The 25,546-nt window shown below is 39.0% G+C and overlaps 2 protein-coding genes across 3 annotated transcripts in view; both read left to right on the forward strand.

Moving 5' to 3' along the window:
• COLGALT2 (collagen beta(1-O)galactosyltransferase 2) overlaps positions 1 to 9,084 on the forward strand; it is a 137,954-nt gene extending 128,870 nt beyond the window's left edge. For both annotated transcript variants that reach the window (XM_053693855.1, XM_053693856.1), the window contains exons 9-12: positions 405 to 537; positions 2,270 to 2,397; positions 3,640 to 3,846; positions 8,285 to 9,084. In XM_053693855.1, the coding sequence (XP_053549830.1) occupies positions 405 to 537; positions 2,270 to 2,397; positions 3,640 to 3,846; positions 8,285 to 8,561 (745 nt within the window). In that variant the 3' untranslated portion in view covers positions 8,562 to 9,084. The remainder of the gene's footprint in view (positions 1 to 404; positions 538 to 2,269; positions 2,398 to 3,639; positions 3,847 to 8,284) is intronic.
• Positions 9,085 to 20,659: 11,575 nt separating this feature from the next.
• On the forward strand, positions 20,660 to 23,210 carry APOBEC4 (apolipoprotein B mRNA editing enzyme catalytic polypeptide like 4). The gene has a single exon (XM_053693615.1). It carries the CDS (start codon positions 20,957 to 20,959, stop codon positions 22,043 to 22,045), a length of 1,089 nt encoding a protein of 362 aa, XP_053549590.1. The 5' UTR covers positions 20,660 to 20,956; the 3' UTR covers positions 22,046 to 23,210.
• Positions 23,211 to 25,546: the final 2,336 nt, after the last annotated feature.

Consider the following 25,546-nt stretch of genomic DNA (forward strand, 5'->3'; position numbering starts at 1 on the left):
TAACTATTATTGATGGATTGTTGGTTTAGAGCAGGGGTTGACAAATATGTTTAAAATATAGGAGCCAGTAAGAATATTTAGAAGCCAGACATATTTTTAAGAACTAGACAGTGGTATTTGTATATAGATATATGAAGAATGGCCCAAAAAGTTAGGAGCCAAGGGTAGAATTTTAGGAGCCAGTGGCTTCCTGGCTGCTGGGTTTGTTGAGCCCTTGTTTAGGGGGCACCAAGCTTTCCAGTGCCTAGGGCAGCATAAAAGCTAAATACACCCTCCACTGATTGTACTAGTTATATGGTTACATTTATTAGGTAAAATAGCAAAGGACAAATATAATTCTATCTAACCTACCTGCAGTGTACATCGTTACTGCTGTAAAACGTATAACTGATATATATTTCTAGAGCACTGAATACTAGTCAGCTGAAAGCTATGAATATAGAAGTATTACCGGGATATCAAGACCCTTATTCTGGCAGGACACTGACTCGCGGTGAGATTGGATGCTTCCTCAGCCACTACTACGTGTGGAAAGAGGTGAGTCCATACCCAAACTGTACTGGTTTATTTATCTGCTGCTCCAGAAGGAAGTGACATAGGCACAAACTAAATGGAAGAACAGATTTACAAGCAAAAAAGAAACCAAGCTTTTAAAGAATGGAAGGCGGTGTACAAATTATTATAAAAATCAAAGTGATAAAATTGTCCTAAAGGATAAAAGGAACAAATGTTATGATGCAGAATATGCATGTGCGCTAAATATATTTGAAAAAAACCCAGACCCTCACAAAATGAAGAAAATAGTTTAGATATTTGTTTAGGTATTTGTTCATCTGACCCAAAGCAACTCTTTTTGATTCATACAGAGCGGTCAAATCCAGTAGACATGCGCATGAGCAAAAAAAAATACATTTCTGGTGAGATTTTAACTTACAAGAGGGTAATACATCCAGGGACAGAGACAAACACGTTAGAAAAGGAATATGTCTAGTGCCTAAAATTGTTTTTTCTTCTGACGACATATTCAGTAAATAACATGGATTCTGGATATCTTTGTGAGATAACTCTCTTGTTGTTACTTAATACCCTCAGACAGTGGTATTTGTATATAGATATATAGAGAATAAGCCTAAAAGTTAGGAGCCTGTGGCTCCCTGACTCCTGGGTTTGTCGAGCCCTGCCCTAAGACATTAGAGTAAATGAAGTTTTTACTACATAATGAGGTTGATGGAGAGTTTTAGAGACCGACAAGAATGAAAGAAACACAAAGAAACGGCAGCACAATGAGAACAGATCAGAACTGTTGTGTATTCAGCAGAATAGGTAAACAAACATAGAAATCCAGACAGCTTGATTGATACAGACAGAAGAGGCGGAAGAGAGTCAGTACCAGCAGAGAACCTCAATGATATTGCAGAAGTTGGCATCTGTGTGAAACGTTTGAATATTTATTTGTTGATTTATTTATGTATTTATTTATTGCAATTAATTTAAAGGGACAGTCAACACCAAAATTGTTATTGTATAAAAAGATACATAACGCCTTTACTACCCATTCCCCAGCTTTGCACAACCAACATTGTTATATTAATAGACTTTATAACTTAAACCTCTAAATGTCTGCCTGTTTCTAAGCCACTACAGACAGCCTCTTATCACATGCTTTTTTATTTGCTTTTCACAACAGGAGATTACTAGTTCATGTGCGCCATATAGATAACATTGTGCTCACGCCCGTGGAGTTGTGGCTGACACAACATTAATTGGCTAAAATGCAAGTCAATAAATAATAAATAAATAGCCATGTGATCAGGGGGCTGTCAGAAGATGGTTAGATACAAGGTAATCACAGAGGTAAAAAGTGTATTAATATAACCGTGTTTTCTGTGCAAACCTGGGGAATGGGTAATAAAGGGATTATCTATCTTTTTAATCAATAACAGTTTTGTAGTTGACTGTCCCTTTAAGTAATGAATGTTTTATGATTGTATTTATTTTGCTACATTATAATTTCACAAGAAGAAATCCGGCTCCAAAAAGAGCTGAGTGCCGCTTGCTGCCACCTTCTTCCGCATTCACATAATCGCGGATTATCCGAATGCACATGCTCAATACTCTCAATCAACAAGACACGTTTTGGTGAAGCTAGGACACAACACGGTTTTTATTTTATCCCTTTAGAACATACGTACAAGCTTGTTGTGTTGCATTTGCGTGGTACGCCGGGGTATTCTAAACACAGCTCATTACTTTCATCTTTGTGTTTTAGGTGGTGGAGAGAGGGCTGGAAAATGTTTTGGTCATTGAGGATGACGTTCGATTTGAGTTTCAGTTTAAACGCAAACTGATGAAACTAATGAATGACATTGAAGAGACCCAGCTGGACTGGGACTTAATGTAAGTGTCTCATTAATATAATACTCCATTTAATATAGTAGTCTGCTAAGTGAGAGAGTCTTAAAGGGACATTAAACACTTTGAGATGGCAATATAAAATGATGAATCGTTTATGTAAAAAAACCTCTACAGTGTACTTTCATTATTTATTTTGTTCCCTTTTCCTGTAATTGCATTCTGAAATTGTGAGCTTTTCAGTTCCTGTTAGAAACGGAAGTGCAGAACACTGTTATATACCACACAGCCATTGGCTGCACACTCTAGTGACCTATGTATAACTGTTCCTAATTGGTCACATCAGAGAAGGTAACCAAGTTACAATATGGCAGCTCCCATTGTTTTATAGACACTAAAACTTTTTACACTTATTTTGTCAATATTTAAACAGCTAATGAAACTTTTACAAAATACATCTACTTCTTATTCTCAGACTAATCTTTTCTTTGACTGCATCATTCTATCTAGAATTTATTTAGTGTTTAATCTCCCTTTAAAGGCATCAAGTTGTTCTTATGAAAGCTGTGAAGAACTGACCCTGTATATGAGGTTAGGAGAACCCATCCCCCGTTAACATCCTCTCTGTGTAAATGTGTTTTTTTTTTCTCGCCTTAATGTGTTCCCGATGCCACCAGCTGCACAGTATTAGAATTTTGGGAAACTATTCATATGGGATTATTCTTGCCATTGAAATAGCTGGTCTTGCTCATTAAAACCACCACTCATAATAAAAATATCAGAACCTAAGTATTGACCTTTGTGTACAAAGAATGAGATAAGATAAGCAGTTCTGCTCTTCCTGTAGGCTTAGCCCAATTGGATTGGAACATTCTTGAGACCAATGGGCTTGTGGTTTCAATGATCAAAGCCAGCCATTTTAAACACAAAACATTATATAAATTTCACGCTCTGCAGCTGGTGCGATAAATCATTGGAGACGCATTAAAGGGAAAGCACAAGAGGATGTTTGGAACCTGAAGATAAATAAAAAAACTAAATATCAGTTAACAGATGACTCGAGACCAACCAGGCCATTTCACCTTGGATTTTTAGCACAGTCATCATGAAAATATATTGTTATTGCCTTCAGTTTACCGCTCAAAACTTCCCTGAACAATTTCCCACTGTTTATAGATAGAATAGCTCCATTATTCCATAGTTTGTTCAGAAATCATATTTGGTATGAAACCAATTTCTCCAGCTCTGAAGCGGATATTTATTTGTGCGTCTCATTCTTCTTTCTAGTTATATTGGGCGTAAGCGAATGCAAGTGCAGCGTCCAGAGAAAGCTGTTCCTACCGTGATGAACCTGGTGGAAGCCGATTACTCGTACTGGACTTTGGGTTATGCTATCTCAAGGCAAGGTGCCCAGAAGCTCATTGCTGCAGAACCCTTAAACAAGATGCTTCCCGTAGATGAATTCCTTCCGGTTATGTTTGACAAACATCCGGTGTACGTATACTGAGCCAGGACATTAGCATCACATAAGTCACATTCTTAAAGGGACAGTTACGTCAAAATTAAACTTTCATGATTCAGATAGGGCATGCAATTTGAAAAAAATGTTCCAATTTACTTTTATAATCAAATTTGCTTTGTTCTCTTGGTATTCTTTGTTAATAATTGGATACTTGTATAGCGCACAACTTCGAACTTAATCGAGTTATTATTATTACCCAACTTAATAGTACTCATTTTACCGACCTCGGAAGGATGAAAGGCTGAGTGGACCTTGCTGGGATCAAACCTGCAACCCTTGGGTTGCCACAGATCTCTGTAACAGTGCATTAACACGATGAGCTATCCTAGCTAGCTAAATCTCGGCAGGCTTATATGCTAATTAATGTGCCCCTGAAGGCCACCTCTTATCTCAGTGAATTTTGTTTTCACAGTTAGACAGTGTTAGTTCATGTGGGCCATATAGATAACATTGTGTTCACTCCCGTGGAGTTATTTATGAATCAGCACTGATTGTTTAAATTCAAGTCTGTGAAAAGAACTGAGATAAGGGGGCAGTCTGCAGAGGTTATGGTTATGCAAAACTGGGGAATGGGTAATAAAGAGATTATCTATCTTTTTAAAAAATACAGTAGACTGTCCCTTTAAAACTGCTTAACATGACAAGAGATGTAATAATGCTGAAGATTACACAATGGGGGCGAATTATCAAGGGCTGAACGGCCCCTGATGCCCCTGTTTTCACGCAAATCTTCAGGCTCGCCGGAAACAGCAGTTATGAAGCAGTGGTCTTAAGACCGCTGCTCCTTAACTCCTCTGACTGCTCTGAGGCTGCGGCCATCAATCCGCCAAATCTCATACGATCAGACACCCCTGCTAACGGCGATTGGCCGTAAATCTGCAGGGGGCAGCATTGCACAAGCACTGCTTGTGCAATGATAAATGCTGACATTGTATGCTGTCGGCATTCATCGATGTCTGTCAGACATGATAAGCTGAGCGGATCATGTCGGACAGACCGATGATAAATCGGCCTCAATGACTACTGTAAAGTATAAGTCATCTTACTGTAAACTTGTTTGCAGTGACATTTTAAAATCTGTTTGCAAATCCCTCTGTTCTGGTTATAAAGTGACTTAAAGGTAAAGTTTAATCTTTTAATCTTCATGACTTCAAGTGTATTTACAGGAATGTTAGGGTTTTAGTGGTAACAAAGTATTAAACTGAATTTTTAAACTCAGAATTTAATTCAGCATAAACCTGTGTAATGAGTAAATTGTATGTAGTTTAAAAAAATGTATCTTTACTTATTTTTCTCACTTTTATTGAGTTTCTTTTCCACTGCCTTTAGAGAATCTACCATGCATCCCCCAGGACTCAGAAAAACCCCCTGCAACATTCTACAAATGAATTGCTTGATCAGCACATTTCTATCTGTTCCCAACTGGCAACAGTAAATGCAATGAGATAAACATACTCAAGAGTCTTTTTAAGGGGTATATCCCTGTACTGCAAAACATTTCACATATTTTTTTTTAACATAATGGATATTTAAATACTTATAAGACATTTATTTTATATATAGGTCTTTTGCAACATATGAGTAATTTGCTGATATATACTATACATTTATAAAAAGGACTACCACACTCTTTTAATTGCAGATCATATAACAATGATGTTATAACTGTATTATCCAATTTTCTTATCCTATTATATAAAAGGCCAAGTGTGTTTGTCCGAAGCTGTCATGCGCAGTAGAGACAGCACGAGGACAAACACACCTGGCCTTACCTGACAATCCATGCTGTGACTGTCAGAGTTTGCTGCAAAAGTGGGCGTGGCCAGAAGGGAGAGTGGGCGTGGCCGGGCGGGCGGGACGGGGCATGGTTGGCGCAAGAGAGGGGGAGAGACATAGGAAAGAGCTAAATAGAAGGGGAAGAGCAGAAGAGAGGCGGGGAGAGAGAGAGCAAAAGAGAGGCGGGGAGAGAGAGAGCAAAAGAGAAGGGGAGAGAGAGAGCAAAAGAGAGGGGGGGAGAGAGAGAGAGCAAAAGAGAGGTGGGAGAGGGGGGGGAGAGAGAGAAAAAAAGGGATGGAGAGAGAGAGCAAAAGAGAGGGATGGAGAGAGAGAGCAAAAAAAAGGAGAGAGAGACAGAGCAAAAGAGAGGTGGGAGAGAGAGAGCGCAAAAGAGAGGGGGAGACAGAGCGCAAAAGAGGGGGAGAGAGAGAGAGCACAAAAGAGAGGGGAGATGGAGAGCGCAAAAGAGAGGGGGGAAAGAGAGAGCGCAAAAGAGAGGGGGGAAAGAGAGAGCGCAAAAGAGAGGGGGAGACAGAGCGCAAAAGAGGGGGAGAGAGAGAGAGCACAAAAGAGAGGGGAGATGGAGAGCGCAAAAGAGGGGGAGAGAGAGAGAGCGCAAAAGAGAGGGGGAGAGAGAGCACAAAAAAGAGGGGGAGAGAGAGCGCACGCAAAAGAGAGGGGGAGAGAGAGAGCGCAAAAGAGAGGGGGAGAGAGAGAGCGCAAAAGAGATGGGGAGAGAGAGCGCGCAAAAGAGAGGGGGAAGAGAGAGCGCAAAAGAGGGGGGAGAGAAAGCAAAATAGAGAGGTGGAGAGGGAGCAAAAGAGAGGGCGGAGAGAGCGAGCAAAAGAGAGGGATGGAGAGAGAGCAAAAAAAAAGGAGAGATAGACAGAGCAAAAGAGAGGGGGGGAGAGAGAGCGCAAAAGAGAGGGGGGGAAAGAGCGTGCGCAAAAGAGGGGAAGAGAGAGAGTGGGAGAGAGCGCAAAAGAGAGGGGGAGAGAGAGAGCGCAAAAGAGTGAGAGAACGCAAAAGAGAGGGGGAAGAGAGAGAGCAAAAGAGAGGGGGGAGGAGGGGGGAGAGAGAGAGCAAAAGAGAGGGGGTGGAGAGAGAGCAAAAGAGAGGGATGGAGAGAGAGAGCAAAAAAAAAAAGAGTGACAGAGCAAAAGAGAGGGGGGGGGGAGAGAGAGCGCAAAAGAGGGGGAGAGAGAGAAAGCACAAAAGAGAGGGGGAGAGAGAGCGCAAAAGAGAGGGGGAGAGAGAGCGCAAAAGAGATGGGGAGAGAGAGCACAAAAGAGAGGGGGAAAAGAGAGAGCGCAAAAGAGAGGGGGAAAAGAGAGAGCGCAAAAGAGAGGGGGAGAGAGAGCGCAAAAGAAGGGGAGAGAGAGAAAGCACAAAAGAGAGGGGGAGAGAGCACAAAATAGAGGGGGAGAGAGAGCGCAAAAGAGATGGGGAGAGAGCGCACAAAATAGAGGGGGAGAGAAGGCAAAAGAGAGGGAGGAGAGAAAGCAAAAGAGAGGGGGGAGAGGGAGCAAAAGAGAGGGGGGAAAGAGAGCACAAAAGAGAGGGGGAGACAGACAGCACAAAAGAGTGGGGAAGAGAGAGAGTGCAAAAGAGAGGGGGAGAGAGAGCACACGCAAACAAGGGAGAGAGAGCGCAAAAGAGAGGGGGGAAGAGAGAGCGCGCAAAAGAGGGATGGAGAGAGAGAACAAAAGAGAGGGATGGAGAGAGAGAGCAAAAAAAAGAGAGAGAGACGGAGCAAAAGAGAGGGGGGAGAGAGCGCAAACGAGAGGGTGGGAGAGAGAGCGCAAAAGAGAGGGGGGAAAGAGAGAGCGCAAAAGAGAGGGGGAGAGAGAGAGCGCAAAAGAGGGGGGTAGAGAGAGAGCGCAAAAGAGGGGGAGAGAGAGCGCAAAAGAGAGGGAGAGAGAGAGTGCAAAATAGAGGTAGAGAGAGAGCAAAAGAGGGGGGAGAGAAAGCAAAAGAGAGGGGGAGAGAGGGAGCAAAAGAGAGGGGGGAAAGAGAGAGCGCAAAAGAGAGGGGAGAGAGAGCGCGCAAAAGAGGGGGAGAGAGAGAGAGCGCAAAAGAGAGGGAAAGAGCGCAAAAGAGAGGTGGAGAGAAAGCAAAAGAGAGGGGGGGAGAGGGAGCAAAAGAGAGGGGGGGAGAGAGAGAGACAGAGCAAAAGAGAGGGGGGAGAGAGAGAGTGCAAAAGAGGGGGAGAGAGAGAGAGCGCAAAAGATATGGGGAGAGAGAGAGCGCAAAAGAGAGGGGGAGAGAGAGAGCGCAAAAGAGATGGGGACAGAGAGCGCAAAAGAGAGAGAGAAAGCAAAAGAGAGGGGGAGAGAGAGAGCGTAAAAGAGGGGGAGAGAGAGCGCAAAAGAGGGGGGGAGAGAAAGCAAAAGAGAGGGGGAGAGGGAGCAAAAGAGAGGGGGGAGAGAGAGAGCAAAAGAGAGGTGGAGTGAGAGAGAACGCAAAAGAGAGGGGGAGAGAGCACAAAAGAGAGGGGGAGAAAGAGCAAAAGAGAGTGGGAGAGAGAGCAAGGGGTGGGACCGCTGTACTGCAAAAAATGGCCCGTGTGGACGGGCTTTAGGACTAGTTTAATATAATTTATTTATATAGAATTTTGTTTCTGTTTTTTTCCAGAGAGAAATATAATGAGTATTATGAATCACGAGACTTAAAGGCCTTTTCTACAGAGCCCTTACTTATCTACCCAACACATTACACTGGACAACCGGGATATGTTAGTGACACAGAGACATCCACCATTTGGGACAATGAAACAGTTATAACCGACTGGGACAGACGATATTCTCGTAAATCACGACAGCAAGATCAGATTCACAGCGACGCACAGAATACGGACGCGTTGCCTCCTCAGACAACAACTCTTGACACGTCATCTCGGGATGAACTATGATTATTTATTTCATGTGCTGCGCACTCATTTCTTTTGTACAGAAGTTTGTTTTTTTTTTACTGTGAAATTTTATACTAAAACAAAATAAAACAGATTTTTTTTATGTCGGTAAACGTGCTCCAGAAAATATTGTATATTAAGTTTTTGTTTCTAACCTCAAAGAAAACTGATTGCCGAAATACCTTTCGTGTAGTTTAATTAACTGAAGCTTCTTTGTTCACTTGTAGAATGCAATATAATTCTATATATATATTATAAAAATAATATATATTCTCAAGATGTGGCAATATTAATGTTAGATTTTGATAATTAGGGGAAATTATTTGATTTTGACTTGAAATTATTCTGCAGTGACTTAAAATACTAAATATTGTATCTTAATATTACGTTATTTGAAGAAAAAAATTGTATACAGTTTATTATTTAAATGGGAGATGTTTAATCATTTTTTCTGAAATTCAGATCTTGAAGTAAGGTATGTTAAAAAGTTAAATATTAAATAAAGTTATTTTGGTTACAGAAATTGTATTTGTAGCAAATATTCTATGGCTTAATAGGTGTATGATTTAGAGGTAAAATATATAAATAATCCACATTTATTGTTTTAAAGGGATAGTCTAGTTAAAAATAAACTTTAATTATTCAGATAGATGTCATTTTAAACACATTTCCAGTCAGTGGCGTCACTAGGGGGGGGCGGGGGGGGGGGGCGGGCCGAACCCGGGTGACACCCTCCAGGGGGTGACACCAAAAAAAAAAAAAAATTTTTTTTTTTTTTTTTTTTTTTTTTTTTTTAAATTTTATTGAAATTCAAAGAAATACAATGTTTAGATGCATAGATTATTTTATTAGAGGCTGGCATTTGTGAACATTAGTGGGACTGGGGAAGTTGTAGACACACAATTTTTTTGCCCCTTGAGCCAGTGCTGCAATTTCAAAAAATAGTTTTCCCGGCTGCTTTTGCTTGTTTGTACTTTGCTCCTCCCCTGCCCAATTTCACTATGAATGTTGTGGGTGTGCCATGGGGCTTGCAAAGTTGCGCTGCTAGCCTAAACCTGCCTGCCTATCTGTGCTCACTGCTCAGTGACATGCGGCCCAGGGCTGTGCACTGACAGACTTGGAACAGAGTCAGAGAGCAGAATTTTCATAGTTTGCACGCCTAAACCTTTTCTTCAGTGATTTATTTTAGAGTGCTCTGTTTATCTTTCATTTGATGTTCTGCTGAGCCAGGGAGCAGCTCTAGGCATGAGCTTCCTAATGAATGCAGTGCAGTTTACATATTTTGTATGTGTGTGTCTGAGTTTTTGTGTGTCTCAGTGTTTTTGTGTGTGTGTTTTTGTGTGTGTGTCTGAGTGTGTTTCCGAGTGTTTGTGTGTGCATCTGAGTATGTTTTTAAGTGTGTCTGAGTGTTTGTATGTGTGTTTGCCTGTGTCTGCTTTCTGGGGGGGGGGGGGGTGACACCATGACTTACCGCACCGGGTGACACCAACCCTAGTGACGCCACTGTTTCCAGTTAAATTTTATCATCAAATTTGGTATTGTTTGTTGAAAGCTAAACCTAGGTAGGTTGATATGCTAATTGCTAAGCCCTTGAAGGCTGCCTTTTATCTCGGTGCACATGGACAGTTTTTGCCAGTTAGAAAGCACTACTTCATGTGTGCCATATAGATAACAGTGTGCTCATTCCTGTGAAGTTGTTTGAGTCAGCACTGATTGGCTAAAATACAAATCTGACAAAAGAACTGAGATACAGGGACAGTCAACAGAGGCTTAGGTACAAGGTAATCACTGAGGTAAAATGTATATTATTAGAACAGTGTTAGTTGTGCAAAACTGTGGAATGGGTAATAAAGGGATTATCTATCTTTTTAAACAATAACAATTCTGGAGTAGACTGTCCCTTTTAATGATTGTAGTCATAGACGCTATTTATTTACTGTCTTTGTTGGGATAGTTTCCTGGAATAAGAAAATTGCTGAGTGAAAGTCACACTGTTCTCTCCAGGGGGTCGATCCGATAAAAATCGTCACCCGCAAAAGCCGGCGACGCCAATATTTACGCTGGTTTGGTATCACATATACGGCGTAACCTAGAAGTTACGCCCGTATATTTCTGCCGTCGCCCGTAGTTTTTTGGGCCATAGGCAGGTATACCAAACCAGCGCAGTTTGGTATCCAATATGCAGCGTAAGGACTTACGTGGCGAAAATGGAGAAATCTTACTCCATTTTCACCTCGCCACAAAAAGCAGCCGTAAGAAGCCTTACGCTGACTATTGGAGCCCCGTAACTCCCTAAACTAACTAGAAAATAAACCTAACACCTAACGCATGCGCAATGTCTATCTACCTGTAAACCGCGATCTGCTAAATAAAACCTAACACCTAACGCATGCGCAATGTCTAGCTACCTGTCAACCGCGATCCCCCCCCCCCCCCGAAATCCCTAATAAAGTTATTAAACCCCTAAACCGCCGCTCCCGGACCCCGCCGCCATCTACATAAACTAACCCCCTACTGTGAGCCCCTAAAACCGCAGCAATCTACCTTATCTATCGCCTAATGTGAACCCCTAAAACCGCCGCCATCTACCTTATCTATCCCCTAATCTGACCCCTTACACCGCCGCCACGTATATAAAAATTATTAACCCCTAATTTAATCTACCTACCCCGCCGCCAGCTATATTATCTATGTTAACCCTAAGTATATTATAGTTAATATAGTTATTACATTATATATATATTAACTATATTAACCCTAATTATATTAGGGTTAATATAGTTACTATAGTATTTATATTAACTATATTAACTCTATCTAACCCTAACACCCCTAACTAAATTTATATTAAATTAATCTAATTCATATTATAAACTAAAATATTCCTATTTAAATCTAAATACTTACCTATAAAATAAACCCTAAGATAGCTACAATATAATTAATAATTACATTGTAGCTATGTTAGGGTTTATATTTATTTTACAGGTAAATTGTTAATTATTTTAACTAGGTATAATAGCTATTAAATAGTTATTAACTATTTAATAGCTACCTAGTTAAAATAATTACCCAATTACCTGTAAAATAAATCCTAACTAAGTTACAAATACACCTACACTATCAATAAATTAAATAAACTACAAATATCTATCTAAAAATACAATTAAATTAACTAAACTAAATTACAAAAAAAAAAACTCTAAATTACAAAAAATAAAAAAAAGATTACAAGATTTTTAAGCTAATTACACCTATTCTAAGCCCCCTAATAAAATAATAAAGCCCCCCAAAATAAAAAAAATTCCCTGCCCTATTCTAAATTAAAAAAAGTTCAAAGCTCTTTACCTTACCAGCCCTTAAAAGGGCCTTTTGTGGGGCATGCCCCAAAGAATTCAGCTCTTTTGCATTTAAAAACATATAAAATACCCCCCCCCCATTACAACCCACCACCCACATACCCCTATTCTAAACCCACCCAAACCCCCCTTAAAAAAGCCTAATACTACCCCCCTGAAGATCTCCCTACCTTGTCTTCACCACACCGGGCCGAACTCCTCATCCGATCCGGGCGATGTATTGCTCCAAGCGGCAAAGAAGAATTCTTCCTCCGGCGACGTCTTCCTCCAAGCGGCAAAGAAGAATTCTTCCTCCGGCGACGTCTTCCTCCAAGCAGCAGCAAAGTCGTCTTCCTTCTGGCAGCATCTTCCATGAAGCGGCATCTTCAATCTTCTTTCTTCGCTCCGCCGCCGCGGAGCATCCATCCCGGCCGACGACTGAACGACGAATGAGGTACCTTTAAATGACGTCATCCAAGATGGCGTCCGCCGAATTCCGATTGGCTGATAGGATTCTATCAGCCAATCGGAATTAAGTTAGAAAAATCTGATTGGCTGATTGAATCAGCCAATCAGATTCAAGTTCATCCCGGCCGACGACTGAACGACGAATGAGGTACCTTTAAATGACGTCATCCAAGATGGCGTCCGCCGAATTCCGACTGGCTGATAGGATTCTATCAGCCAATCGGAATTAAGTTAGAAAAATCTGATTGGCTGATTGAAACTTTTTTTAATTTAGAATAGGGCAGGGAATTTTTATTTTGGGGGGCTTTATTATTTTATTAGGGGGCTTAGAATAGGTGTAATTAGCTTAAAAATCTTGTAATCTTTTTTTTATTTTTTGTAATTTAGTGGGTTTTTTTTTTGTAATTTAGTTTAGTTAATTTAAATGTATTTTTAGATAGATATTTGTAGTTTATTTAATTTATTGATAGTGTAGGTGTATTTGTAACTTAGGTTAGGATTTATTTTACAGGTAATTGGGTAATTATTTTAACTAGGTAGCTATTAAATAGTTAATAACTATTTAATAGCTATTATACCTAGTTAAAATAATAATTAGATTAATTGAATATAAATTTAGTTAGGGGTGTTAGGGTTAGATAGAGTTAATATAGTTAATATAAATACTATAGTAACTATATAAACCCTAATATAATTAGGGTTAATATAGTTAATATATATAATGTAATACCTATATTAACTATAATATACTTAGGGTTAATATAGATAACATAGCTGGCGGCGGGGTAGGTAGATTAAATTAGGGGTTAATCATTTTAATAGAGATGGCGGCGGTGTAAGAGGCTTACATTAGGGGTTAATAATATTAATATAGCTGGCGGCGGTATAGGGGGATTAGATTAGGGGTTAATAATTTTAATAGAGATGGCGGCGGTGTTAGGGGCTTACATTAGGGGTTAATAATTTTAATATAGATGGCGGCGGTGTTAGGGGCTCACTTTAGGGGGTTATAGATTTAATATAGCTGGCGGCGGGGTACGGGAGCGACGGTTTAGGGGTTAATAACTTTATTAGGTTGCGGCGGGGTACGGGAGCGGCGGTTTAGGGGTTAATAACTTTTTTTGGTTGTTAGGCTAGTGAGGGGGGATAGAGGGTTAGACGTGTCGGGCTATGTTTAGGAGGCGTGTTAGACAGTGCGGGTGATTTAGACTTTAGTCAGGTTTTGTAGGCGCCGGCAGTTTCTAACGTGGCGCAAGTCACTGGCGACTCCAAAAATCTGTACTTACGCAGATTTCTGGACATCGCTGGTTTGTGAGACTTGCGCCACTTTAGCAACTGACTGCGCCGCATATTGGATAGCTCGAGTTGCAAGCTGAAACTGCGGGCGACGCTGGTTCCCTCGCTTGCGCCGCAAACTGCGATCTATATCGGATCGCGCCCCTGAGATGAAAGAAAAGATAAAAAAAAGTCAGATCAATATGATGATAAACACCAACACAGAAATAAAACCAGAGTTACAAATCCACACAATGTAATTATTTACCAGCATAAAGGGCAAGAAAATGGGCTTAATTAATGTAGGCTAGAAATATAAAAAACAACAACATTAATTAATGACATTAAAGGGAAAGTAAAGTCAAAGTTAATCATTCATGATTCAGATAGAGAATACAATTATAAACAACTTTCTAATTTACGTCTATTATAAAGTTTACTTTGTTCTCTTGCTATCCTTTGTTGAAGAGTAAGCATAAGTAGGCTGAGGAGCAGTAATGCAGTACTGGGGGCTAGCTGAACACATCTGATGAGCCAATGACAATGTTTAGCCACCAATCACACAGGGATTTTTAAACAAAGAATTTAAAGGGACATTGTACAGAAATGTAGTACTGTAATTTGTTAGAGCATGTTATTGTAGCGATACTATACATGGAACGCAGTGTGTTTAACCCCACAAATATGTTAAACACATGGTTAAATTCACAGGGAATTGCTGGCCCTGAATTCACAAGATTTGCAGTCTCCAATATTTACAGAACGACCTTTATTCTTTTACTGGGTCCATAGGTACAAAAAACAACAACTTTTCAAGCCTACAAAAGGCCCTTAGTCATGTGATTTGCTGGCCCTGGGCTGGTGAGCCAATCAGGAGTTGCAGAACAGTGTCCCTTGCTTTGTATATATGCTTGATTAGTTGATTGGCTCACTGGCTGTGTTCAGTTCTGGATATTTAGTGTATTGTAGATCCAAATCTTATTTTACCATATGACAGCAGTGTTTGCAACTATGATGGGAAAAATGTTATACATATATGTCACGTGTTTGCTACTGAGCCTACTTCAGTATGCGCTCATGCACAGTTAAAAAAATAAAAACAAAACACAGACCAAAGAAAAGTGTAAATTTGGTAATAGAAGAACATTGGATTTGTTTTGTAATTGCACACTCTGCCTAAAACAGGTACGTTTAATTTTAACTTTCATATCCCTTTAAAGGGACAGAAAAGTTAAAATTCTATTTTCATAATTCATATAGAGCATGTAATGTTAAACAACTTCACAATTAGCTTCTAATTTGTGTTGTTTTCTTAGTATCCATCGTTGAAGAGCATATCTAGGTAGGCTCAGAAGCAACAATGCACTACTGGGAGATAGCTGTTGATTGGTGGCTGTACAATATACGTCTCTTTTCATTGGCTCATCAATGTGCTCAGCTAGCTCCCTGTAGTGCATTGCTGTCTCTTCAAGAAAAGATACAAAGAGAATGAAGCAAATTTGATGATATAAGTAAATTAGGAAGTTGTTTAAAATTGTTTGCAAAAGAAAAAAAATTGGAGTTTTAAGTCCCTTTAAGGTTATTAAATATTTTTTTTTTTTTCTGTTGCACAAAAATAAGAAATAATTGGGCTCATAATAATTGCCATATTCTGCTTCTCCTAGTCCCCATCAATACGGCTTTAGGCAGTTTTACACAACCCACTTTGCTCATCTGAAATCCTATAATAGGGGACTTGCAGCAATTAGTGCTTTAAAACTTCATTTCAACTAGCCCTGAAGATGCACATTCCTGTGAGCTTTATAAGCCATACACAAGCGGAACAGGAGCCCTGCACCCTGTGAGTTAGAAGCCCAGGCTAGTAATTGCTTGGCACATAAACCCATAATGACTCTGTTTGTGTATCTTAGCACTGAGCAGTGCATTGCTAGGTAATGTAGCACTGCTGTCTGGCTTGTTACACAAAGCCACACCTAAGGTGTCACTAGCCATGGCTTAGCAACCAGTTTGTGTTATGAATAAAATGTCTCATCGGGTCTGTCCAGCACAGCAATCATCAAATGAAACTAAATATTCCCTCTCCTACACTTTCTGCAGAAAGCATGGTATGTATACAATGTTATAATTTATAGAATGTATATACTGTTATAATGTATATAATGTTATAATCTATATATACTGTTATAATGTATATACTGTTATAATGTATATATACTGTTATAATGTATATAATGTTATAATCTATATATACTGTTATAATGTATATACTGTTATAATGTATATAATGTTATAATGTATATATACTGTTATAATGTATATACACTGTTATAATGTATATAATGTTATAATCTATATATACTGTTATAATGTATATACTGTTATAATGTATATATACTGTTATAATGTATATACTGTTATAATGTATATAATGTTATAATGTATATATACTGTTATAATGTATATAATGTTATAATGTATATAGTGTTATAATGTATATAATGTTATAATGTATATACTGTTATAATGTATATAATGTTATAATGTATATATACTGTTATAATGTATATAATGTATATACTGTTATACTGTATATAATGTTATAATGTATATACTGTTATAATGTATATAATGTTATAATGTATATATACTGTTATAATGTATATACTGTTATAATGTCTATACTGTTATGTGCACTGTGCTTACAATATTGGGTGCAAAACTTACTTATCTAGTACATCAAAGCAACTTGGCTTTCTTCTGAAGTTGATTTGCCTTTGGGCTTTATTCTGTAGCTGCTCACCATGTGATGCTAGTGAGCTTGGATTTGGACAGATTGCACTCTCCAGCCTTCACTAGAGGAACCATTCCCTGCAATTCATCATTCATTTTGCCATGTTTTTTCCCCAGACTTAATTAATTTGGATCAATAAAAATACAGATTGAACCCCAAGTATTTTTAGTTTAAAAATGAAGTATGAATGTCAATGTTGTGTATTTTTAATTTGTAAAGAAAACACAATGATATGTGTAGCATGCATATGATTATATCTGTAGTATACATATAACTATATCTGTAGTATACATATGGCTATATCTGTAGTATACATATGGCTATATCTGTAGTATACATATAACTATATCTGTAGTATACATATTGCTATATCTGTAGTATACATATAACTATATCTGTAGTATACATATGGCTATATCTGTAGTATACATATAACTATATCTGTAGTATACATATGGCTATATCTGTAGTATACATATAACTATATCTGTAGTATACATATGGCTATATCTGTAGTATACATATAACTATATCTGTAGTATACATATGGCTATATCTGTAGTATACATATAACTATATCTGTAGTATACATATGGCTATATCTGTAGTGTACATATGGCTATATCTGTAGTATACATATGACCATATCTGTAGTATACATATAACTATATCTGCAGTATACATATAACTATATCTGTAGTATACATATGACTATATCTGTAGTATACATATAACTATATCTGTAGTATACATATGGCTATATCTGTAGTGTACATATGGCTATATCTGTAGTATACATATAACTATATCTGTAGTATACATATGGCTATATCTGTAGTATACATATGACTATATCTGTAGTATACATATAACTATATCTGTAGTATACATATGGCTATATCTGTAGTGTACATATGGCTATATCTGTAGTATACATATGACTATATCTGTAGTATACATATGACTATATCTGTAGTATACATATAACTATATCTGTAGTATACATATGGCTATATCTGTAGTGTACATATGGCTATATCTGTAGTGTACATATGGCTATATCTGTTGTATGCATATGACTATATCTGTAGTATACATATAACTATATCTGTAGTATACATATGGCTATATCTGTAGTGTACATATGGCTATATCTGTAGTATACATATAACTATATCTGTAGTATACATATAACTATATCTGTAGTATGTACCAGTTTGTGTGAGTGTGACACAGTAGGTATGTGCCAGTTTGTGTGAGTGTGTGACACAGTAGCTATGTGCCAGTTTGTGTGTGTGTGACACAGTAGGTATGTACCAGTTTGTGTGTGTGTGACACAGTAGCTATGTACCAGTTTGTGTGTGTGTGACACAGTAGGTATGTACCAGTGTGTGTGTGTGTGTGACACAGTAGGTATGTGCCAGTTTGTGTGTGTGTGACACAGTAGCTATGTACCAGTTTGTGAGTGTGTGACACAGTAGCTATGTACCAGTTTGTGTGTGACACAGCTATGTGCCAGTTTGTGTGTGTGTGACACAGTAGTTATGTGCCAGTTTGTGAGTGTGTGACACAGTAGCTATGTGCCAGTTTGTGTGAGTGTGTGACACAGTAGCTATGTGCCAGTTTGTGTGTGTGTGACACAGTAGCTATGTGCCAGTTTGTGTGAGTGTGTGACACAGTAGCTATGTGCCAGTTTGTGTGAGTGTGTGACACAGTAGGTATGTACCAGTTTGTGTGTGTGTGACACAGTAGGTATGTACCAGTTTGTGTGTGTGTGACACAGTAGCTATGTGCCAGTTTGTGTGTGTGACACAGTAGCTATGTACCAGTTTGTGTGTGTGTGACACAGTAGGTATGTACCAGTTTGTGTGTGTGTGACACAGTAGCTATCTGCCAGTTTGTGTGTGTGTGACACAGTAGGTATGTACCTGTTTGTGTGAGTGTGTGTGACACAGTAGCTATGTGCCAGTTTGTGTGAGTGTGTGACACAATAGCTATGTGCCAGTTTGTGTGAGTGTGTGACACAGTAGCTATGTATCAGTTTGTGTGTGACACAGTAGCTATGTGCCAGTTTGTGTGAGTGTGACACAGTAGCTATGTGCCAGTTTGTGAGTGTGTGACACAGTAGCTATGTGCCAGTATGTGTGTCTGTGACACAGTAGCTATGTGCCAGTTTGTGTGTCTGTGATACAGTAGGTATGTGCCAGTTTGTGTGAGTGTGTGACACAGTAGCTATGTGCCAGTTTGTGTGTCTGTGACACAGTAGGTATGTACCAGTTTGTGTTAGTGTGACACAGTAGCTATGTGCCAGTTTGTGTGTGTGTGACACAGTAGGTATGTACCAGTTTGTGTGAGTGTGTGACACAGTAGCTATGTGCCAGTTTGTGTGAGTGTGTGACACAGTAGCTATGTACTAGTTTGTGTGTGTGTGTGATACAGTAGGTATGTACCAGTTTGTGTGAGTGTGACACAGTAGCTATGTGCCAGTTTGTGAGTGTGTGACACAGTAGCTATGTGCCAGTTTGTGTGTCTGTGACACAGTAGCTATGTGCCAGTTTGTGTGTCTGTGATACAGTAGGTATGTGCCAGTTTGTGTGAGTGTTTGACACAGTAGCTATGTGCCAGTTTGTGTGTGTGTGACACAGTAGGTATGTGCCAGTTTGTGTGTCTGTGACACAGTAGGTATGTACCAGTTTGTGTGAGTGTGACACAGTAGCTATGTGCCAGTTTGTGTGTGTGTGACACAGTAGGTATGTACCAGTTTGTGTGAGTGTGTGACACAGTAGCTATGTGCCAGTTTGTGTGAGTGTGTGACACAGTAGCTATGTACCAGTTTGTGTGTGATACAGTAGGTATGTACCAGTTTGTGTGAGTGTGACACAGTAGCTATGTGCCAGTTTGTGAGTGTGTGACACAGTAGCTATGTGCCAGTTTGTGTGTCTGTGACACAGTAGCTATGTGCCAGTTTGTGTGTCTGTGATACAGTAGGTATGTGCCAGTTTGTGTAAGTGTGTGGCACAGTAGCTATGTGCCAGTTTGTGTGTGTGTGACACAGTAGGTATGTGCCAGTTTGTGTGTCTGTGACACAGTAGGTATTTGCCAGTTTGTGTGAGTGTGGGACACAGTAGCTATGTGCCAGTTTGTGTGAGTGTGTGACACAGTAGCTATGTGCCAGTTTGTGAGTGTCTGTGACACAGTAGCTATGTGCCAGTTTGTGAGTGTGTGACACAGTAGCTATGTGCCAGTTTGTGTGTGTCTGTGACACAGTAGCTATGTGCCAGTTTGTGTGAGTGTGACACAGTAGGTATGTGCCAGTTTGTGTGAGTGTGTGACACAGTAGCTATGTGCCAGTTTGTGAGTGTGTGACACAGTAGGTATGTGCCAGTTTGTGTGTGTGTGTGACACAGTAGCTATGTGCCAGTTTGTGTGTGTGTGACACAGTAGGTATGTGCCAGTTTGTGTGTGTGTGTGACACAGTAGCTATGTGCCAGTTTGTGAGTGTGTGACACAGTAGCTATGTGCCAGTTTGTGTGTGTCTGTGACACAGTAGCTATGTGCCAGTTTGTGAGTGTGTGACACAGTAGCTATGTGCCAGTTTGTGTGTGTGTGACACAGTAGCTATGTGCCAGTTTGTGAGTGTGTGACACAGTAGCTATGTACCAGTTTCTGTGAGTGTTACACAATAGATATGTGCCAGTTTCTGTGAGTGTTACACAATAGATATGTGCCAGTTTGTGAGTGTGTGACACAGTAACTATGTGCCAGTTTGTGAGTGTTTGACACAGTAGCTATGTGCCAGTTTGTGAGTATGTGACACAGTAGCTATGTGCAAGTTTGTGAGTGTGTGACACAGTAGCTATGTGCCAGTTTGTGAGTATGTGACACAGTAACTATGTGCCAGTTTGTGAGTGTGTGACACAGTAGCTATGTGCCAGTTTGTGAGTGTGTGACACAGTAGGTATGTGCCAGTTTGTGAGTGTGTGACACAGTAGCTATGTACCAGTTTCTGTGAGTGTTACACAATAGATATGTGCCAGTTTGTGTGTGTGTTACACAATAGATATGTGCCAGTTTGTGTGTCTGTGACACAGTAGGTAAGTGCCAGTCTGTGTGCGTGGAACAGTTGGATGTTGCATGTACCAGCATGTGTGAGTGTTACACAATAGGTATGAACCAGATTGTATATGACAGTGTAGTTATGTGCCAGTTTGTGTGTGACATGGTAGGTATGTACCAATTTAGGTCCCTACTGTTGTTTCCATGACAACTAACTATGCCAGACTGCCTCTCTTGTGTCACTTAGTTGCACATTTTCTGTATATTTCTGCAAGAGTCAGACTTTCAAGCTCAGCACTTTTGTTTTGTAAGGGTAGGAAGATTCTCTTTAAACTTTTTAATAGAGAATTATAAGCTGGAATGCTCATTTATTGAATTATTATTATTATTGTTCTCTCCATTTTACCCACAGGCTATACTTTAACCTGTAAGAACTTTGTGTCCTGGAACCTTCACATCCTCTATAGATGGAGAATAATTTTCAAGAATTTTCTGGTTACCATGGAACTCTAATTAACCCTTATCCCTACTGGTTGTGCTCCAACCAGGATTGTCCAAAATGTCCCTACCATATAAAAACAGGAGAAGAATCTCGGGTCACTTATGGAGAGTTTTATGAAGCTTTTGGATTTCCATATGGTCCTACAGTACCTGAAAACAAACAACTTATATTTTTTGAGTTAAAGAATGTTTCAGGAGCAGTGATACAGAAAGGGCATGTCACAAACTGTCTTCGCGTGAGTCTTCATGCTGAATCCATTTTATTTGAACTAAACGGTTATCTAGACTCGTTACTCTACAGATATGAAACTGTTGGCTACATCACCCTTTACTCAAACTATACACCTTGCAATGAGTATGATCATTACTGCATCAGCAAAATGTATGATCTTTTGATGAGATATCCACAAACAAGACTAGATATCTATTTTTCTCAGCTGTATCATATTGAGGACAATATTTCTACATCCATTTGGAACGGTGAAGCTTTAAAGAGTCTTGCTGGCCTCTGGTCAAGAGTGACATTAAATCCGATAAGCAATGGAATTTGGCAAACTATTCTTTACACGTTTGTAAAAGGAGTCCCTTCAGAAACTCTGTATCAACCAATCTTGCCAGCCAGGGCGACAGCTGACCGTTACAATGCGCATATGATACAAGTGATTACTGGGATTAAACCATATTTTGTGGATGTTCCTTCACCGATGCATAAACCTCAAAATATTAACTGTTACCAAGAGTTACCCAAGAATAATATAAATTATATTCCAGCCCCACAGCCTCAAAACAGCAGCAATCAGTATGCACCATTTTTTGGAGCAGGAACGCATTTTCCTGGTGCTCCTGTATTTCCTTTCCAGCGGGAAGAGGTGTCTAAACCCAAAAATATTGTCCGGCACATACGAATGCCCATAGATATGAGTGAGGAAATGAAATTAGGCACGTTTTTACCCAATACCAGAAAAATTAATGAGGTCGTTATCACTGAGAACGTTATAAAGGAAAAGGACAAAGATAGGAAGAAAAAGAGGAAGACCAAGAAAGGAAAATCTTAAGAAAACATTTTCTAAAGAACCAGCAAATTATCTTCTGATGCTGAAGAAGGTTTGGCTCAGAAAGTTGTGTGAACTTTCTCATTTTCAGAAAAAGAAGTCTACTTGTGGTTGAGCATTAAGATCTGGATAATAGTGTAATTGGTAAATAAGCCCAGCTTCCTAAACAATATCAAAGTTAAAGGGACTTGAAACCCAAAAATTGTATTTCATGATTCAGATAGAGCAAACAATTGTAAACAACTTTACAATTTACTTTTATTATTTAATTTGCTTTGTTCTCTTGGCATCCTTTGTTGAAAACCATACCTACGTAAGCTCAGAAGCCGGGAGGTAGCAGCTAATTGGTGGTTGCAAATATATGCCTGTTATCATTGGTTTACTCATGTGTTCAGCTAGCTCCTAGTTGTGCCTTGCTGCTCCTTAAACATAGGATACCAAGAGGAATGATGCAATAGAAGAAAAATTTCATTTCCCTTTAAAGCGTTGTGAAACATTTTAAGATTGTAATACAAAATGTTTATTTATGCAAAGTAAGAAAGGTTTGCAATATACTTAATTATTTATTTTGCCCCCTTTCATGTAATTTAACTATGAAAAGTCTGAGAATTGGAAGTGCACACTACAGACTTCAAATGAATGCCTCACCCTTCTACATATTCGTCTCTAATTGACCTCAGCAAAGGTGATATGAAACAATACCAAAAACAAAGCAAGTTTTGCTGAGAAATGACAATGACAAACCTTATCTACTCAAGTAGTAAGAACGGATTGGCTCCTCCAGGCTAGTGGCGGTGGTGGGGAGTTTCACCATTAAAAAATAATTACAGCGAACATGGTGTTAATGTATTCTGATTGTTTAGCATGTGGCTAGTATGTTTATTTATAGCAAGACTTGTATTACCTGTGTTTTATGTTCATTTAATGTAGGAGGTTTTGATCCAGCTTGTGAAAGAGACAAACTTGGTGGAATCAATTCTTATCTTTGTGCTGATCTTTGTGCTGGGTCCTTCCAACTTAAAACTGAAAACACTTTGAAAAGACACTGCCATTACAGAGATGTTTAACTATATAATGACAAACAACAGTAAATCAAATGTTGTTAAATGAAGGTTAAATTCAAACTCTAATCTCACATAAAATGTTTATTAAAGGGACACTGAAACAATTTTTTTTTCTTTCATGATTCAGATAGAGCAGTAATTTTAAGCAACTTTCTAATTTACTCCTTTTATCAATATTTCTTCGTTCCCTTTCTATTGTTTTTTTGAAAAAGCAGGAATGTAAGCATTTTTGGTTCAGCACCCTGGGTAGCGTTTGCTGATTGGTGGCTACGTTTATATATAATATTGTACCAAAATACCATTATAAATATATATAAACAGTATATATATATATATATATATATATGCATTTAAGAATAAATAGAACATATCCTTCTATGTGAAGAACATTGGAATGTGAAATAATAATATTTATGTCGGGTTAGAGAACTTGAGAAAATGCAATTGGGTTTGGGCATAATAACTGTATAATAACGGCGCTTCAGCAGCCGCCCAAACTACAGTCAGCAGTCATAAAACAAAGATTACACCGGCTTTGTAGTACACCCTACAGCGCACCCTACAGTTCCCAATGTGAGCCTCCCAGTCCCACACACACCTATGACAGCTGGCTCTCACTCGCACACTGAAAGATGTGCGATTAGCAATGCTATGGACGGGAAAGTGCTTTTCCCTATACTTCTATCTATTGCACATGCGGTGCGGTGTGGTGCGGTGTGGTGCGGTGCGATAGATAGCAGTTAACATGGAATTCTTTTTTTTAAAGACAAAACTGCAGTGGAGTTGTGGAGCCTGGTTAATTATTATTAAATAAATAAATATTTTTATTAAGTTAAAAAAATGTATTTATTTAATTTGTTAATTTTTTATTTCTTATTTCTTTCTTTCTTTTGGGGGTTTCTTTTGGGGGTTCACTGGGGGTTCACGTGCGGCTGTGCGCATATGGAGGAGCTCGCTGGCTAAATGTGATCTACATGATGCATGTATAATGTGTGTTCTTTAAACAAAAATGCACTAAATCTAGCTGCTTTCTGGAATGTACTGGGGATAAGTAGATCCACAATTACGTAAAAGCTGTATCATCTCATGATTATTGTTCAGCGCCTTCAGCTAGTGCAAGTTTTTTTTTTCCCCATAGCACTAGGAAATGGGAATAGCTGTGGTATTGACTGAGTAGCTGAGGCTAATGCTACTCAGTACACTTTGCAGCCTAATTAGAAGTAAATATGTGTGCTTTTTATGAAGTGAAAAGCAGAGGAGGAACATATGAAGGCATACAAGGGCTGTAATATTTTTTTTCTTTTGTACTGGAATTAAATGGTAACCATGCTTCAAACTACTAATTCCAGCTCTCAGAAATACATCAATAAAAATCGCTTGACAACTGTATCTTCCTCATAACCGGCTTCAGTACAATAGGCACATTGCGCATGCGCAAAAGCCGGTTATGAGGAGGATAGAAAAATTACACAGATCACAAGAACATGGTGAAGTCACTGATGACGAAAATGATGATTGATGGAACGTTTATATGTATAACTTAAAACATTTTTTGGGTTGACTGTCCCTTTAAAGCCAATACTATACCAACCTCTGCTGGCTTTAGAAAGGAAGCATCTTCCTCTGAGCAGTGTGCCGGGTGGGAGGAGTTAAAAATACAATCTAGCTACGCAAGTTGCACAGTACTACGCAACGTGCATAGGGAGATTGTAATTTAACTCCTCCACGGACCACTGGTTGGCGACCGCTGTCCTAGAGTAATAGACACTTGTGAGTTTGTCAATGTGCCTCATTGGAAAACATGTTCAAAATGAATTGTCATTTAAAATGTCATTTTCAGGGATCAAGTCGGGTGGGAAGGCATGGGAATGGAGTTCCTGCACTATTTTTGCAGGAGGAACTAAGTTCCCTCTGGCCAGAGTACAGAAACTCTTCAGTAAACACTGCTGCTGTTGGTGGGTGGAGCTAGAGCACAGCCTCGTTAGAGGTATAGTGAGATCCTCTAGTAATTGGCAGTACCACTTCCTACAATACACTAAATATAAAACTGTCAGCGGTCCTGCTGTGTTATCACCCCTGTTATGAATATTATCTTTATTATCTTTTATTACACATGGTGCTTACATTTATGTGTGGCTTGCTCTGGGGTTATTTAGCTCCCTCAGCAGAAATAGGACTATTAACTCTGTGACAGAGGACCCAAAGGCAACCATTCAACCCTTCATTGGATTTAATGTGCTTTCATTAACGAAAGTGTATAATTATATACATATAAATACAGTGTGTGTGTGTGTGTATATATATATATATATATATATATATATACACACACACACACATATATATATATATATATATATATATATATATATATATATATATATAAATAAATATATATATATACACAGTCATGGCCAAAAATACTGGCACCCCTGCATTT

Source organism: Bombina bombina, chromosome 10, assembly GCF_027579735.1.
Source record: "Bombina bombina isolate aBomBom1 chromosome 10, aBomBom1.pri, whole genome shotgun sequence".
Taxonomy (NCBI): Eukaryota; Metazoa; Chordata; class Amphibia; order Anura; family Bombinatoridae; genus Bombina; species Bombina bombina.